Here is a 16,575-nt window from a genome sequence, read left to right as displayed (position 1 = left end):
TTTATCAAATTTTGCTTTAAACTGGGAAAATCTGCAACAGAAATGTATGAAATGTTAAAAACTGCTTAAGGTGATGAAACGTTAAGTTGTACCATGTTTGCAAGGTAAAAGCGATTCAAAGCAGATGAGAGGATATTCATGATGACCCAAGAAGTGGGCATCCATCAACCTCTTGAACTGTGGATAGAGTTGCAGAAGTTCAGAAATTGTGGTAAGAGATCATTGTTTGATACTCAGAATGATGGCTGATGAATTGGATATGAATAACAAGATGACTCATCAAATTCTGCATTAGTATTTAGGGAAAAGGAAGGTCTGTGCAAAATTTGCACCTCACAGATGAGCAGAAGCAATGAAGGGTGTCATCATCGTGCAAAGACTCTGTTCAGGCTTGTCAAGACAATCCCAATTTCTCCAACTGTATTCTCACTGGAGATGAATGTTAGGTGTTTCAATATGACCCAGAGACGAAGTTTCAGAGTATGCAGCAGACTTCAGAATCATCACCAAGCCCAAAAGGTTTTGTTTACAGAAGTCCAGGATCAAGGCAATACTGACATTTTTTTGGGTTGTAAAATCTAAAACAGTAAAATAAGATAAGTGTCAATCAATAACAAAGAAGCCAGCAAGCAGAAACTGCAACTAACATGATATGTGCAAGTGAGATTCAGACTAAAAAGATTCTGAACAGAGTTTTATTTTACTGTACTGTAGTTTTCTTTGTTTAAAAGGGAGCAGATATTTTTAACAATTGAATCAAATATTGAGATTTTAAACAGACTTTCAAAGGAAGAAAGCAGGTCTTCATTAGCAAAATTTTAAGAGGTTGGAAAGTCAATCATAACAGACATTAAAAACAAGGAAAAAAATTTTATAAAGTTCACATCGAAACTTAATTTGTATGGCGCAAAAAAAAAAAAAAAAAAACTATGAGAATAGCTAATGAGTCATCCCTCGAAGATACCATTTATTTGTGGTTCACACAAAGACAAAGTTTAGGAGAACTATATCTGGACTTTTGTTGTGTGAAAAGGCACTGGATTTTAACCACAAATTAGGCAGTCCCTCAGATTTTAGAGCCACTGTTTTATTTATAAACTTACTACATTTTTTTTTTTAGTCTCCAGAACAGTATTTTTGATAAGTTCAAAAATCCAAACAAATCGGAAGTCCAAACTACTGCCAGTCCCAATTAGTCCAGATTAGCAACATTCTACTGTATGTGCATAACTCATTAACAAATAAATAAATAAATTTGCATTTATTCTTGATACAATCAGAGCCTGAAGAGTTTACATATTCATTGTGAATGCAAACATACTGAATTAATTATTAGGGGCATCTCAGTATTCGGTGCAACAGCATATAATGGGCCATACATTTTTCATGGCAGCATACAGACTCGAATCAACAATCTTCTTACTTGTGCATGCAGAGCATGCAGCAGACTTCAGAATCATCACCAAGCCCAGGATCAAGGCGATACTGACATTTTTTTGTGGCCATGCCTACTAACCACTGTTAGCATGTATGGCCAGCCCTGTTACTTGAGATAAAAAAATTCTAACACTTTCTATTATTAAGTTTACTCAACAAAAGCATTGGGTAAACAATAATATAAACATTATTATGAAACCTTGTTGTTTTTAATGTCTGTTTATGTTGGGTAAACATAATAATGTCTGTTATTATGTTTACTCAATATAAATATATAATGAAATGCTTTAGTACTCTATGTGGAACATTCAAATTATAAAAATCATCCATGACTGAATTCAATATTCATATTACACTTTGGTGTGCTCCTGCCTATTAAACAAAAAATATATATATACTACTTAGATAAAATGAACTTCACAATAAACATCACTTTTGATGTTTCATTAATACTCTAAATATATCATTTTAACTATTTACATTTGAAAAGTAGTCATGAAGGCCCTCTTCTTATTCCTAATGCAATGTTTAAGATGAAATTCCTTAGCTAATATATGCTCTAACATGGTGTGTCATTTAGTAACTGTGAAAGATGTTGCTTTAATAACAAGTACATACCAAACTATATGAATAAAGTAATAAATTATAGCAATAAAAACATACTCAAATTTTGTTTTCTGTTCAGAAGGCACATCATGAAAATTTGAGAACCTATCATCTATCACATTTAAAATTTTCTATGACAATCACAAAATGCATACCTTCTTGTAATCTTTCACATGAAAGTAGCATATTCCAAGGTTATGGCAAATTTCCTATAAAAGAATTCATTTCTCTTTAAAAATATACAGAATATACAATAAATCAAACCAAGCAAAAATGCCTTTTAAATCTCATAAAAATTAGTATTTACTCTACAGTAGTTCAATAAATACGATAGTATAAATGGTATAAATAAAAGATATCCAATCCATTTTTAATCTAGATACAAATTTGCATATCCAGCTATTTATAAATATTATTTAATTTATTATTCAATATGCATCTTATTATTTTTAAGAAAACAATAACATAAAACTAATGGGACTACTGATTGGCATGACAACAGAGAACAGTACTAACCTGCATGGATGCAGCCTTAGTACTGTTCTGTGCATCATGCCAATCAGTAGTACTAATGCAACTTTAGTACTGCTCCACATGTTATGCCAATCAGTAGTCCCATATACCAAGTATCATTTTTATTAGCAAAATATTTTCTAAAAAATAATGACAGCCGAAAAACACTAGCGATAGGGTAATAAGCTAGACAATAAATATGACAAAAACTATTATGAAAGGATATGTTGGTTCATCTATGATAAAGGCACAGAAACAAGAGAATGAAGTTTATTTATTTAGTCTTCTGAAATATGTTGTTGATGTTGTAAGGTTTTAGGAGCATTAGTGACTAAGGCCATATTGCTCCATGTATACTGTCTGCAAACCGAGCATCTTCTGTGGTCAATTTTCTGTTTGCTGGATGAAAAACCAGAGTTTCTGGGAGAAAAAAACCATGCTACCCTTCCCTGAGACTGACTAACTCAGCCACATTATGAAAAAGGCCATAAAAATTCTTCGTGTCATTGCCGGGACTCAAACTCAGATCTTTTCCTCCCAGTGTTGGGAGGAGAGTGATTCTACCAACTGTGCTACCCATGAGGGAGACAACGAAGTTTGCTATTGTCTGTGATATTAAAAAGACATTGGATAAAAGGCATACACTATCACAAACCACTGCTGGAAAACTTTGACATTCAAGCTCAAACTACCTGTTTCAAGACATCCAAGCTCAAACTACCTATCAGTTTGCAAGAAAACAAACAACATTCAAGACCTATAAAATATTTCCTTCCATAGTCCCCCTCCCCCGCTGTTCTCAGAAGCTATAAGCAGTTTAAACAGTGCTAAAAAAATAATTTTATTTGACTTGGTAACATAAAAATAGGAAGTGGTAAATGTAGGTACTATCGCTGGGTGATAACACCAACTTGTCAAACAACTTTGACCTCAAATGCTGGTCTGGGCACATTCTTACAATTGCAGATAACTCTCAAGAACCCATTAAGACCATTCTGGCTGAATGCAGATGCTAGCTGTTCATTAAAATCATCTGTCAATTTCAAGCTACTATTAACTTGCTTACAGGTGATGCAGTTGTTGGACCTGACTAACCAAATTTCAAATCTTTCTCCAAATTGGCAGTTTTTATTTCTTAGCAATGCTATTTAACTGTCAGTTAAACAATCAGTCAAGTTTTATCCCAGATTCCTGGATAGCATAAAGAATAGTTCTCATTCTAAAGACACAGGTGCCAATCTTGTCAAAGAATTCCATATCATTATCATCAGCTCTATATCTGATAAAAAGCAGTACTAAAGATTTTGATGAAACCAAATTATTTGGAGATCCACTCCACATTTACCAGTTCCATGGCGCTATCCACTAGAACATTTAAAAGCATGGCTGGGAAAGTAAAACCACCAAACTGTTTTCTTTGATCTAGCTGCAGTTTTTAGACTTCACCCTGTCAATGCACTCCTTTGAGACCAAATTGGCATTGCTGATTCATTGTTAAAATTCATCTGGACTTATATCTTCTGTATCTAATCACACTTTAATATTTTCCAATACCACTAAGACACTGAGTATTTGTTGGTATTCCACAATGACGTGCACTGTTGGCTCTCTTATTTTCAACTTTCTGTGTATCTGTATTCAAACTATACCCAGCATTTTTCTCTTATGCTGGGTATATACCAAAAGATTGCAGTCACCAAGTTTAATGTTAATATTCAAAAGATAACTTTGCATTTATCCAATAGTTAAAGTTTTTCTTATCTTTCTCTAATACATGGTCTTTTTTTTTGTGATTTTGGTCAGTACCCTGTTCATGCAGTCCAAGTTACAGTATAAGTTTACTTACTTACAATTTTATTCAGCAATCTAATATCCTTCCAGTACCACATTTCAGTGCAACCCAGAATATTAAGAGCTTTCTAGCTCCTTAAGCTGACTTGGGTGTCCATGATCAACCCTAGAGTGATAAGCAAAAATATTTCCAAGATTGTTCAAATTTTCAGTTAAGTTACTGACTGAAAACTTAAACAACTAGATTGGCAGAATTAAATAACCTTTAGCCAATTAACCCTACCGTTCAAATAAATTTATCTTCTAGTTCCCTATTTATACATTTGTGACAGAAAGAATATATGCTCTTTGTAATGTTGTCACTATACAGGAATACCTCGCATAGCGCGGTTTCGAACAGCACGGATTTCACTATACCGCGGTTTACAAATTGAAAAAAAATTAACTGCGTTACGCACCAATACATTTGATTTGTATGTATGTATATAATGCCAGCACGTAGGCCAATGCATTATGGATTCAAGGCCACGCTGACTGTTGTCGCAACTCCCATTATATACTGACTCTGCTAGCATTCATACATTAGCAAACACTCTAGATTCCGAGCAGTGAAGTCGTTCACTGTGCGTAAGCTGTACAAATATTTTTCACTGTGCATTTTTATTAAAGATTACTTTTTAAAAACGTTACACCTTTATACGCAAATATGAGTGAAAAAAAAAATGTAATGGTGCTGAGAGTTCTAGATCCAAACATCGAACGAGGTATGAAAGTAAGGTAGGCATTGCACAATGACATTCAATGTTATAAAGAGATGTATGCAGATAAAAAGAATAAAAAAAACTGTGCAAACTAAGCTGATTGATCAGTTATTTTTCAAAATAAAAATACAGTACATACTTCACTTATATTCTTTTGGTATGTACATAGTGCAATAAAAATCATTTTTGCTGTACTTACTAGTATTTTTCATTTTTATCATTTTAATTTATTTTTTTGTGCATCAATTTATGACAAACACCTATATATTTTTGCAACTCGACCCATATAATCAAATTGTCGAAACACGTTACATTAAAATACATATACTAATAATACCTCGATCAGCGTGGTTTCGCATAGCGCGGTATTTTTTTGGCACGAATTAACCGCGCTATGCGAGGTATTCCTGTATTTTTAACACCAGTCACATGGAAATATAATTAATTTATTAAAAGCAAATTTAAAATATACCACTAATGTTTTTTTTGATAAATTAAGGTCTGCAATATTAAATATCTTGCTGAGAAAGGCAATTTTTTTGCATATTTTACAATAAACTATACATTGTGCTTTTATTTGTATTTTAATTTTATTATTTTTAATAAATTAATTATATATATCTGTGTGTTTGACATCATCAAGAATTATGAGTTTTTTGCCTAGCCTCCATGGATTCCTCAAGGAGGGGGGGGAGAGAGAGAGAAAAAGAGAAGTAGTTACAATTACATGATATACTTTGGAAAACATAAATAAAGGTACAATTATATTAAAAATAAATTAAAACTTGACCTACCCAGTCTTTTGAACTCAACCGTGCAGCCTCTTCATACACATCAATTGCATTCTTATGTTTCCCTAACAAATATCTACATTAAAGAAAATAATGGTCAGTAAAAATAAAATAACATAGCTGACAAAACAATAATTCATTTACACATCAAATTTTTTCAATTTGTAATTGCATTACAAATTGAAAAAATTTGTAATGCAAATTTTTGAAACAAGGTGACTATTTTTAGGCACATAAGGTGACTATTTATACACCATCTTGTTTTCAAGATGGCTAATCGAAATAGAAACATTCCTGCCTGCTCGGATAGTCTAGTATTCTTCCTCTTCACATATGTTATAAATGTAGGTTAAATTGAACTGTAAATGCAAATGTTATTGGGGAACAGAGGACACAAGCAGACACAAATACAAGGTAAACTCATAAGATCATGTTCCATCCAGAAGGTAGGCTAATATTTAGAAAGTAAAGAAATTCCTCAATCATAAATAAGTACAGGTGTAAGCCTCAAATGCTCTGATCTGGGTAGCAAAAAAGTATGCATCTAACACCAGTGTACCACCATAAGATTCCTGGTGTTCCATTATTTTTAATGAAGAGTGGTGGGGGAGAATGGCTTCCAATTATGGAACTGGGGTAACACTGTTGTACATTATTACTTTTGAATTATTTATTGCTTTTGCCTGCTGGTACACTTTTTTCTGCAGAAGACAACTGAACTTTGTTTTCAATAAAAGAGCTGCTTACTATTTACAGTGATCAACATAAATGTCATCATTCATAATTTTATTCACTGTAAATAACAGTGTGCAGGATTGGCAAATTGATCACATAGATGCTTTCAATGAAATCAGGTGCATTTATACAAATGCATTATGTTTATCATCATATTTATTTCTGGGCATCTCCTCTGACTTCCATTACTAACATTGCATGGCATGTCTTCCAGCAGGCTTTGCAAATTTGGTGCGCTGCAAGGTTCAAAAGGTTGTCGAACACTGTTCCACAGCATGAAAAGTACAAAAAAAAAGCTTAGTCAAGAAGCATTGCTTGACATTGTACTTTTGACTAATAGCATAGGTTTAACTTTTTCATATGTGAGTTCCTGGATATATGATGAATGAGAACTCATCGCCTGTGGTGATGAGTTCTTGGAATGCAGGTGGACTGCAGCCATGAGTTTTCTGAACATGTATGTGCTACAGATAGTGGCAAATACTCTGTTCCAATGGTAACAGGCTCTGTTGCCATTGGAACAGAGTGAGTTCAGTGAAATTTTTAAGTTTTGTAAAAATAACCACTTTATGGCATGAATTTTTATAAAAGAGACAAATATAAAATTTTATGAAAATTCAATCATTGCACCATATGGCCATTACTAATACTATGACAATAGGCACATTACACATATATGCTAGCATGCCTAATTACTGATATACAGGGTGTCTCAAAAATATTGGTACAAATGTTGAGGGGAGGTAGGTCTAACATCTAAAGGAATGTGAATCGCATAGGAACCCATAACTAGAAACGTCATGGGAAAGTAGTGGCAGAGGCACAAGAAGCAGAAATAACACAAGACAGTAATTAATGGCAAACATTTATTTGACATAATATTAACAATGGAGTACGAGATGGATGCATTTCATGATGTTACAACAGATGCTTGAAGGTTCCACCATGAAACGCGATGCATGTGTGACACTGACGCAGCATGGATTGGCGGACAAGGTCGAACACACCTGGAGTTTCTTTGACAGTAGCAGCAGCGCAGACGAGTCTCGCCACGAGATCCATTTCAGTCTCCACAGGCGATTCATACACGATAGATTTGAGGGCCCCACAGAAAGAAATCAAGGCTCGATAAATCAGGTGAGCGTGGGGGCCAAGGCAATGGATCCACCCCGGCCAATCCATCGACGCCCAAAACGCCTGTTCAAATGGTCATGAACATACCTTCCATAATGGGCAGACGCCCCGTCATGTTGAAACCAAATGTTGCATCTCACATTTGCTGGAACATTGTCAAGTAACCCTGGTAGAACTTGTTCAAGAAAGGTCCGATATTTAGTGGAGTTCATGCGGGATGGTAACAGGTATGGGCCGACTAAGCAGTCACCGACCATACCTGCCCACACATTTATTGCGAAGCGATGTTGTGCCGCATGGGGGCGCACACTGTGTGGGTTGTCGTGAGCCTACACATGAGCATTGTGCTGATTGAATAAGCCTTCCCGAGTGAAATAAGCCTCATCCGTGAACAAAACATAGGCTGGAAAATTCAAGTTTTGAACACTTTCTTGGAGAAACCACTGCGCAAAAGCCACACATGCAGGATGATCTTGGGGGAGCAGTAACTGAACCTTTTGGAGATGAAAGGGGTGTAAGGAATCGTTGTGCCAGACACGCTGTACACTGCAACGAGACATTCCTAAGGCAGAGGCAAAGGCACGTGTGCTGGTAGTAGGATTATTCTGGATGGCATTCAACACACTTTTTTCCATTGCGGGAGTTCGCGTCGAACGTAGTCCGCCCGCACTATTCCTGTTACCTCTAAATGACCCATAATCGCACAAATTTTGATGCACACGTGCAAACAAACAGTGGTCCGGTACATGTCTGTCTGGGAAGTGTTCTCCATAAATTCGTTGAGTGTCTCATCCATTGCCCTCTGCTAATCCATACACTAGGTGCATGTCTGCCAGCTCACAGTTCATATATCGATGCATGCTCTTCGTGCGGCGCCTACTGCTTGAATGAGCAAACCAGAAATTTTCCCTCCTGCAAACTGATGAACAGCGACGTGTACCGACTTACAGTGACGTTTCCGGTTATGGGTTCCTGTGCAATTCACATTCCTTCAGATGTTACCTACCTACCTACCTCCCCTAAACATTTGTACCAATATTTTGGAGACACCCTGTATAAGGTATAATCTACTCTGGAAAAAAAATTAAAACATGGAAATGATAAGTAAAATAAACAAAATGAAAAAAAAAACACGAAATTCATAATTTATCACAATGTCAGAACTAAAAACAGTAATACAAGTTTATGGTTCTGATACTGTAGCTCAATGGCATGTGATAATAGTTCAAGTCTCACAGAGTGAGGATATAACAATAAAACATACTCACAGGGATCTAGCTACTTGCTTTAAATTGTCTGAAGACGTGTTTAATATTGAACAAGTTTGAAATAGTTCCAGTGATTCCTGTATTCGACCTTCTTCTCGTAGTACCAGAGCTAACAATAAAAATATAGTTTCATTAGTACTATTAAAATGAAAAGTAGCATTGAAATGACATTTATACTACAGTGGACCCCCCCCCCCCCCCCCGCACTTTAAGATATTAATCCGTCCCAGAGACACCATCATATGAAAATATCATAATGTGAACCCAATAGCACATGTTTTTTGGTAATTCGTTCCAAGACCTTGGAAGTTGAAATTTTTGCTATATAACTAAGCTATTTATCTCTCTAAAAGATCATTTTTTATAATGGAAATTGTACATATTGATTAAAGCACAACACAAAAAATCACTTCAACTAAAGAATTCAAAAACAAAATATGCAGCCAACATGTTTACAAATTCTGCTACTGGCTGAGAGGAAGGACCATGTTGGAGACAATCATAAGCCCATCCCATCGTAAAGTGAAATTAGACACCAGTTAACATGATCAGCGGTTAGTGGAATCGGCCACTTTGATTTCAAAAAAAATTATTCAAATCATTAAATGCACTACCCTTTCATCATTATCATATATTCAGTTATAAAAATCAATTTTGAATGCCTTTGTGATATTTTTCTAAAGCACATTTCTGGAGATCACCACCATAAAACAATAAAAATAATTTGCAGTTTCCAATTTATTGGACTTTTCTGTTAGTGCAATCTATTATAAATGAATAGTAAACTTGATCTTATTGCATTTATAATAATACTAATAATCTATGGATCTTTATGTTATTATGGTGAAATATGTTTCCCCTTCCTCTTCAATCATATAAAAAACATAAAAATAAATTTTCAGAATCTTCTCTTCGTCCTATTTTTTAAGCATTGTAAACTTGTTACTCCATATCTCACTTGCACATATCGTGTTAGTTGCAATTTGTGCATGCCATGTTCTTTGTTATGGATTGCTTATCTTTTTTACTGTTTTAAATTTTACAACCCTTTCCCCAAAAATGTCGGTGAACAGAAATATCAATTAGTTAGTATGGACAATCACAATATTCATTAAGCATAAGCGTAAATTTATTTTTATTTTGCTAACCTGTGGAAAATAATCTTCTGATTTTCACGTATCATTTAATTTTGTTAATTGGTAATGTAATAAAGTGTAAATTTGTGATCCTTACTTTTATAGCGTGTGGATAATATTTCACACGCTATAAAAATAAAAATCCTATTTTTACTTATTTGAATCGCCGTTTAATAGAATTAAAATTCAATTCGCAAACATGATCACAATGACCAGTGCTTACCACATATTGCATAGGAACAGTATTTTATTATGGAGATTCCATCATAAAGTGAGTTGATCGTACAGTGAACCAATCATAAAGTGGAGGTCCACTATATTAATGCTCATTATATGTTGAGTAAAATCAGTAAACAACATATCTGGAAGATAAAATGATCTTTAAGAAATGGTCAACGTGAACTGATATTGATTGCTACTTCTCGTAACTGCCTCTTTACTTATATCAAAAAAATTTAACTAAAATTAATCCTTAAATGTTTTATACACATAAAGCCAAAAAAAAATTTATTTTAAACTACAATTTAAGACCTGGGCAAATTCTGGCTCTCTTTTCAAAATATTTTGAGGTCCACGCAGCCGACCATTTTCCAAGTAAATTTTAATTCAACTTTGCACTAAAAATTGCAATACTGAATTAAAATTAATTTTTTTAGAGAAAGATAACAGAAATTACTTTTAAAAGAAATGCATTGGAGAATGTATTTCGATTTCAATTTCCAAATTTAAAAAATATTGTTGTTGTGATAGTCCTTCTGGTAATACATTTATGTTGTGGATCTCATTTTTTTTGTCAAAATGACATTTGGATAAAATTTTGAGAGGTTAACTGGAAAGCTAAACTGATATTACAATTACAAAAGTTTTAATAGATATGCATAAATTAAATACATAAAATACATATGCATAAATTAAAAAAAAAATTGCCTTTCAAAAGTGTTCCACTGGGTAGTTTGGTTGTCAAGATCTGACCTAACCTATAAACACTGGCAAATAATAACCATCTCCATGCACTCTCTTTCCTTATGAATTTTTTTAATAGGCATTACAAATTCTCACTTTCATGCTCCATAATATATAGCTTAATTATATAAAAGTAAAATTAACTTAGGCTGTATATTATATTCTTCACACACAGAAAATAAAACTTATATAATATAGAAACAAAAGGTGTAGAGAAAACAAATGAAAGTTGCCCCATCAAATGTCTTCTGATGGCTGGCCAACACTGTATGGTATTAATGCCATTACATATACCTACTATTTGTATGGGAATCAACTAATGTCTCATCTGTATTATGGCAATGATATAGTCAGTAAAAATGACACACCTAACTAATATTTGTATTGGTGATTTATTTTTTGTTGGTGATTATTTGTAATCGCCAATACAAACAACATTTATATTGGTGATTTATTCATTAGTGTTATGAGGATTGTGAACTGCAGCTCTCCCATGAAACCAAGCCTGTACAACTTCCTAAATGAGCTTATGGACAATTCTGTTGACATCTGGGACTCCAATATTTTATTTTGTAATAATGTCTTCATTAATGTATCACTCTTAGAATTCCATCTTCTCATATCATTAGTTACTACTGAATTCAGATAGCTCAAATAGTCTGCAGTAGCATTCATCAAAAAAATTATTGGCATGGCAATTGGCAATCATACCTCTTTTACAATTCCATGTGTGCCTTACCATAGCTCACACCAACTGCTACTGATATCAGTAGTGTTTCTTATGGTTTTACACTTTTATTGGCATTCATTATCTTTGGAGAAGTAAAAATAGTCTGAGAGGATACTGTATAACACTGTGGATTATAATTAAAGCTTTCTCACATTATATGTAGAAACAATTGGTAATGCTTTATAAATTTAATAATTCAACTTGCCAGTTACATACCTTGAACATACAATGCATATTCACACATTCCTTGAGTCTCATCTAGTTGATCTTTAATTAAAGTTTTACAAGTATCATACTCTTTTTGAATATAATGAAGATGTATCAACCAGTTCCTTCGTTCCAACGTTGGTAATTCTGGAGCTAATAATTGGAATAATAAAACTACTATAGCTTATAAAACATGTTAATATTTAACAATTAATATTTAAAATTTAATATTTAACAATAATAATAAACAAAAATTCATTACATATAAGGTTATTCAAAAAAATGTAACACTATCAGGGATATTTATATACATGGTTTTTATTTTTAATTATATTTATAATAATTATATTTTAATATAAGCTTTGCTTAATGTAAAGTTCTTTAACATAAGTTCATTAGCATCATCACAGCTACCTTCTTTATTTTCAATCAAGAAGGTAGCTATAATGATAATATTCTTAATTAAAATGGAAGTAAAACAAAGGAAAGAGAAATCAGTTAACTCTATTCAGTACACTGGGTAAATCAAATCAGCATAGTGTGAAAAGCTATGCCAAAGTAAAAAAATCAAAATTCTTGGATTCATTTAAAAAGTATTACCTGTCATATTCAAGTATTCAAAATTCAATTCAATTTGAATAGTCAATATTCAAAATTACTGGACTAATTTAAAAAATAAATGATGCAAGGAAGCAACAATATATAGCATCGGCCAAAAAAACAAAAATAAATAAATAAATAAATAATAAACAATAAAAAATAAGATAAAAAAACACTCCCATATCACCTGTCCATCCCTTCTAATAATTTATCTAATTCTTCCTTAAGTTTACTCAAACTACCACTTCCACAATACAAAGCAGAAATTTGTTCTTACAATCAACTACCCTCGGGCTGAAAGCAATTTCACACATCTATCCTGCAACCATTCTTCAATTTAAATTTATGCCACCTCAATGTGTGTGTGTTGCCACCTCATGTATGTGTTGTGATAACATCAACAGTAAGCTTAATCTATTCAAAACCTTAAACCCCTCACTCAGTTCTCTCTCTGTGCTGTTTCCATATGCTGCAATTTTCAAAAATTAAACCTTTCTTGATAACAGAACCCTTTTGTTCCCTTCAATAATTCCATTGCTATTCTCTGCATCTGGCCATGGTCAGGCCACACCTAGAGTACTGTATACAGGTCTAAGCCCCCCAAAAACGGTCATAATATATATGACCGTTTTTGGGGGGCTTAGGCCATAGTCCCCAAAAAACCTTACAACAGCAACATTTTCCCCCTGACTTGTTGGCGTTTCACAATTGGTATGTTATTTTAGGATTATTGTTGCCCATATACCTTGCATTTTATCAACAATAAATCACAAATATGCAAATTTTAAACGTATATGCCATACACTTAAATATCTTTTATGGGTTGGTACTTCATATTATGGTATAAAATAAAAGTTTGGGTATCATTATAGGGACACCAGAACGAATGAGGGTGCCTGAGCATCAATAACTTGATCATCCACAGTTTAGAAAGCTAGAACCACTCAAAGGAAGATAGGGAGGTATGAGAGCTATCTGGCCTCGGTTCAAAAGCAAAAGGGACTTCAAACAGTTTTTAAAACAAAACTTTTTCCCTTAATACTTTATTTGTACAGGAAAACAAAGGCTATAAAAGCATTTGTTAAATAAAAACTACATTAACGTTATGTGCCATTTTTATGCCCCATTTCATTTTATATCTTTATTTTATTATTATTATTCTTCTTTTATTATTTGACCCCGGGGGCTCACATCTGGTGAGTATGGGCTTGGCACACCCAGGGTCCTGAGCTGGATATCATCATTCTTCTCTTTCTTGATGATTCCCTTCTACTTTTGACTCTCTCTCTCTCTCTCTCAGGGTAACTGGGGAACTTTTTTTTTTTTTTCCTGGTGCAGCATAAGCCTCAGGCTTCCTTGCACCATATAGCTATTAATAATAACAATAATAATATTATGACTATGAGCCGTGCTACTTCCACCTTTTGGTGGAAATATCCAGGCCTCTCTTGACCTCTGAGAGCATCATAAATCAGGGAATCTTGAGATAACAATACGAAAAGTCTATTGTAACTAAGTAATCATTTTATTGGCTCCATTATGGACATCTTATCCTTCATATTAATTCACGTACAAATAATATTTCTTCATATAATGTGAGAATATAATCTTACGCTTTCGAGACTGGGATCTTTTACCAGCAGGATTTAAGACCACTGCTGCAGCAGCTAAAACAACTGGCTTTTCTACATTGTCATTCTTTTCAATTTCCTCAGAATGGGTAGGCGAATTAGAATGATTTATACCAGAACTCTCAGGACTTTTGCTCTCTTCTTCCATTCTATAATATAGTTAGCATAAACTTCCGGTAACTGTTTAAAGTATAAATTTATACATAGTGGCATAAAATAAGTTACAAAATTTATTTGAAAGTATATATAATTATAAATAGTGGAAAGGACTACAAAATATACTACAACATCACTAACTGACAATTCATTTACAACGAACACATTATTTACACTGGGAATTTCGACTACAGTGACATCTAGTAGATGTCAAGGAGGAATGATATTCTTGAAATCGTAACTTTTGTAAAGTATGATTGAATGAATGAAACCTGTTTATTTTTAGTGTAATGTGATAACACTTTTATACAGCATGACACAAGAGTAATAGTATTAATAATACTAGAAAAACTGTCATATTAGTATCATCCGGTAGTTAGCATGCGCGGCCACAAGTAATGAAGTAAAACACAACCCTTTTAAGTTGCAGGTTATATGACGGCCTTCAATCTTCGCGGCATACTCTCAACCAATTTTTTATAAATGTCAGGTGATTTGTTCCTCCACTCGGCCTTTCACGCAGCCACCAGTTCGGCCTTGCTCTTTGGGCGGACTCTACGTGCACGTACCTGACGATCCAATACATTCCAAAGATGCTCGACAGGTTTCACATCAGCACTCTGAACTGGCCAATCCAACTTTTCCACACCCTCAAACCAATCTGTTACCAACCCAGCAGTAAGGCATGGCGCGTTGTCTTGCTGATACAGGTACGGGCCTTCCCCGAAGTATTGCCATAATGTTGGAAGTGCATAATTGTCCAGGCTGTCCTGGTATTGCACAGCATTCGTGGTTTTGACGTTAACGACTAATAGGCCCATGTAAGGAGTCCCCATACCATGACACTGCCGCTACTAACTTCATTGTTGGGAGGTTACAATCAGGAAAGAACTGTTCCTCTGGCATTCCCACATTCAGGAACAGCCATCAGACTGGTAGAGTGCGAACCTCGACTCGTCTGTCCATAGGACTGTTTTCCATTACTCTACAGTCCAGGATTCACGTTCCTTACACCATGTTAATCGGCGTCTAGCATTTGTTGAGGTGATCAATTCTGTTGAACTGTTGAGGTAATTCTGTTGAACGAGTCATCTTGCATGCCCACCTTTGCAGTTGTCTGTTCGAAGCCCAGTGTGCATATTTATAGCAGGTTCTGTGAGGTGTTGCATGCATAGGACCTGTTTCTCCATACATGGAGGGGTGTCAAGATATTAATGGTAGTAAAAAAAAAATTATTATTTTAGGGTTGCCCGTAATTGAATACATTAACCCGTATTTGTGTCTGTAAATTGCGTATGTTCTATGGTTGATTTGCCTGTTTTGCTGGACGAAAAAACCCAGTTACTGGTGAAAAAAAACTTTGCTATCTACGCCTGAGACCAACTAACTCAGCCACCGAGTGAAAAAAGCCCATTAAAGTTCCTCGCGTCATCGACGGGATTCGAACCAGGCCTTTTCCATCCGGTGTGGGGAGGACGGTGACGATACTACTGTGCTACACGCGCAGACATATTAATGGTAGTGCAGTGTATATTGAGTATGTTCTCTCGCACTCGTCTGACTGGTTTGATATATGAACATTAAGTGTATGAACAAAAAAAGTCCTCGCGTCGTTAACGGTATCCAAATCCACAAGAAACGATACAGAGAATTCGTGCCAGTGTTACGCCTGTAAAAAATACAAATATCAAGGGTAGATTCTCTCTCTCTCTGTAAGTTGTGATCACAAGAGGATCCAGCTTTCACGTTTTTTTTTTTTTTTGGCGCGGGTGGCAGTGGCATAAGATGGCATAGTACAAGTGATTCCTGCTGTACAGTGATCCCAGAATTCGTTGAGATCCAAACAAAAAGGGATAAAGACCTTTAATGGCCAATAAAAAAGGGTTGAACAAGCACCCAAGCTTATGATGATACGCTGTTGCAAGAGGATAACTGCAAAAGCACATTCATGTTTCGGAGAGGAATGAAAAAGTAGCAATATGCTTTGGAATGATCATGGGTTGGGGAAGGATAGTCATTATCCTTTCCGGGATATGCCCTTTGTTGCAAGCCAAAATTTGTTGGCAATCTTTAACTCACAATGAATTTTAAAACTTTTCTGAATATTATATTTTTG

General features: G+C 34.6%; 1 protein-coding gene across 1 annotated transcript in view; it reads right to left on the bottom strand.

Annotated features, from left to right (window-relative positions):
• BBS4 (Bardet-Biedl syndrome 4) overlaps window positions 1-14,512 on the bottom strand; it is a 36,231-nt gene extending 21,719 nt beyond the window's left edge. Inside the window, exons 1-5 of the mRNA XM_090378676.1 lie at window positions 14,286-14,512; window positions 12,082-12,225; window positions 9,037-9,145; window positions 5,903-5,975; window positions 2,199-2,252 (exon numbers count right to left, since the gene is read on the bottom strand). Coding sequence (XP_090234802.1) covers window positions 2,199-2,252; window positions 5,903-5,975; window positions 9,037-9,145; window positions 12,082-12,225; window positions 14,286-14,451 — 546 coding nt within the window. The 5' untranslated portion in view covers window positions 14,452-14,512. The remainder of the gene's footprint in view (window positions 1-2,198; window positions 2,253-5,902; window positions 5,976-9,036; window positions 9,146-12,081; window positions 12,226-14,285) is intronic.
• Window positions 14,513-16,575: the final 2,063 nt, after the last annotated feature.

Source organism: Mastigoproctus giganteus, chromosome 7, assembly GCF_048544385.1.
Source record: "Mastigoproctus giganteus isolate SK-2022 chromosome 7, ASM4854438v1, whole genome shotgun sequence".
Lineage (NCBI taxonomy): Eukaryota > Metazoa > Arthropoda > Arachnida > Uropygi > Thelyphonidae > Mastigoproctus > Mastigoproctus giganteus.
This window is presented reverse-complemented; position numbering and strand designations above follow the sequence as displayed.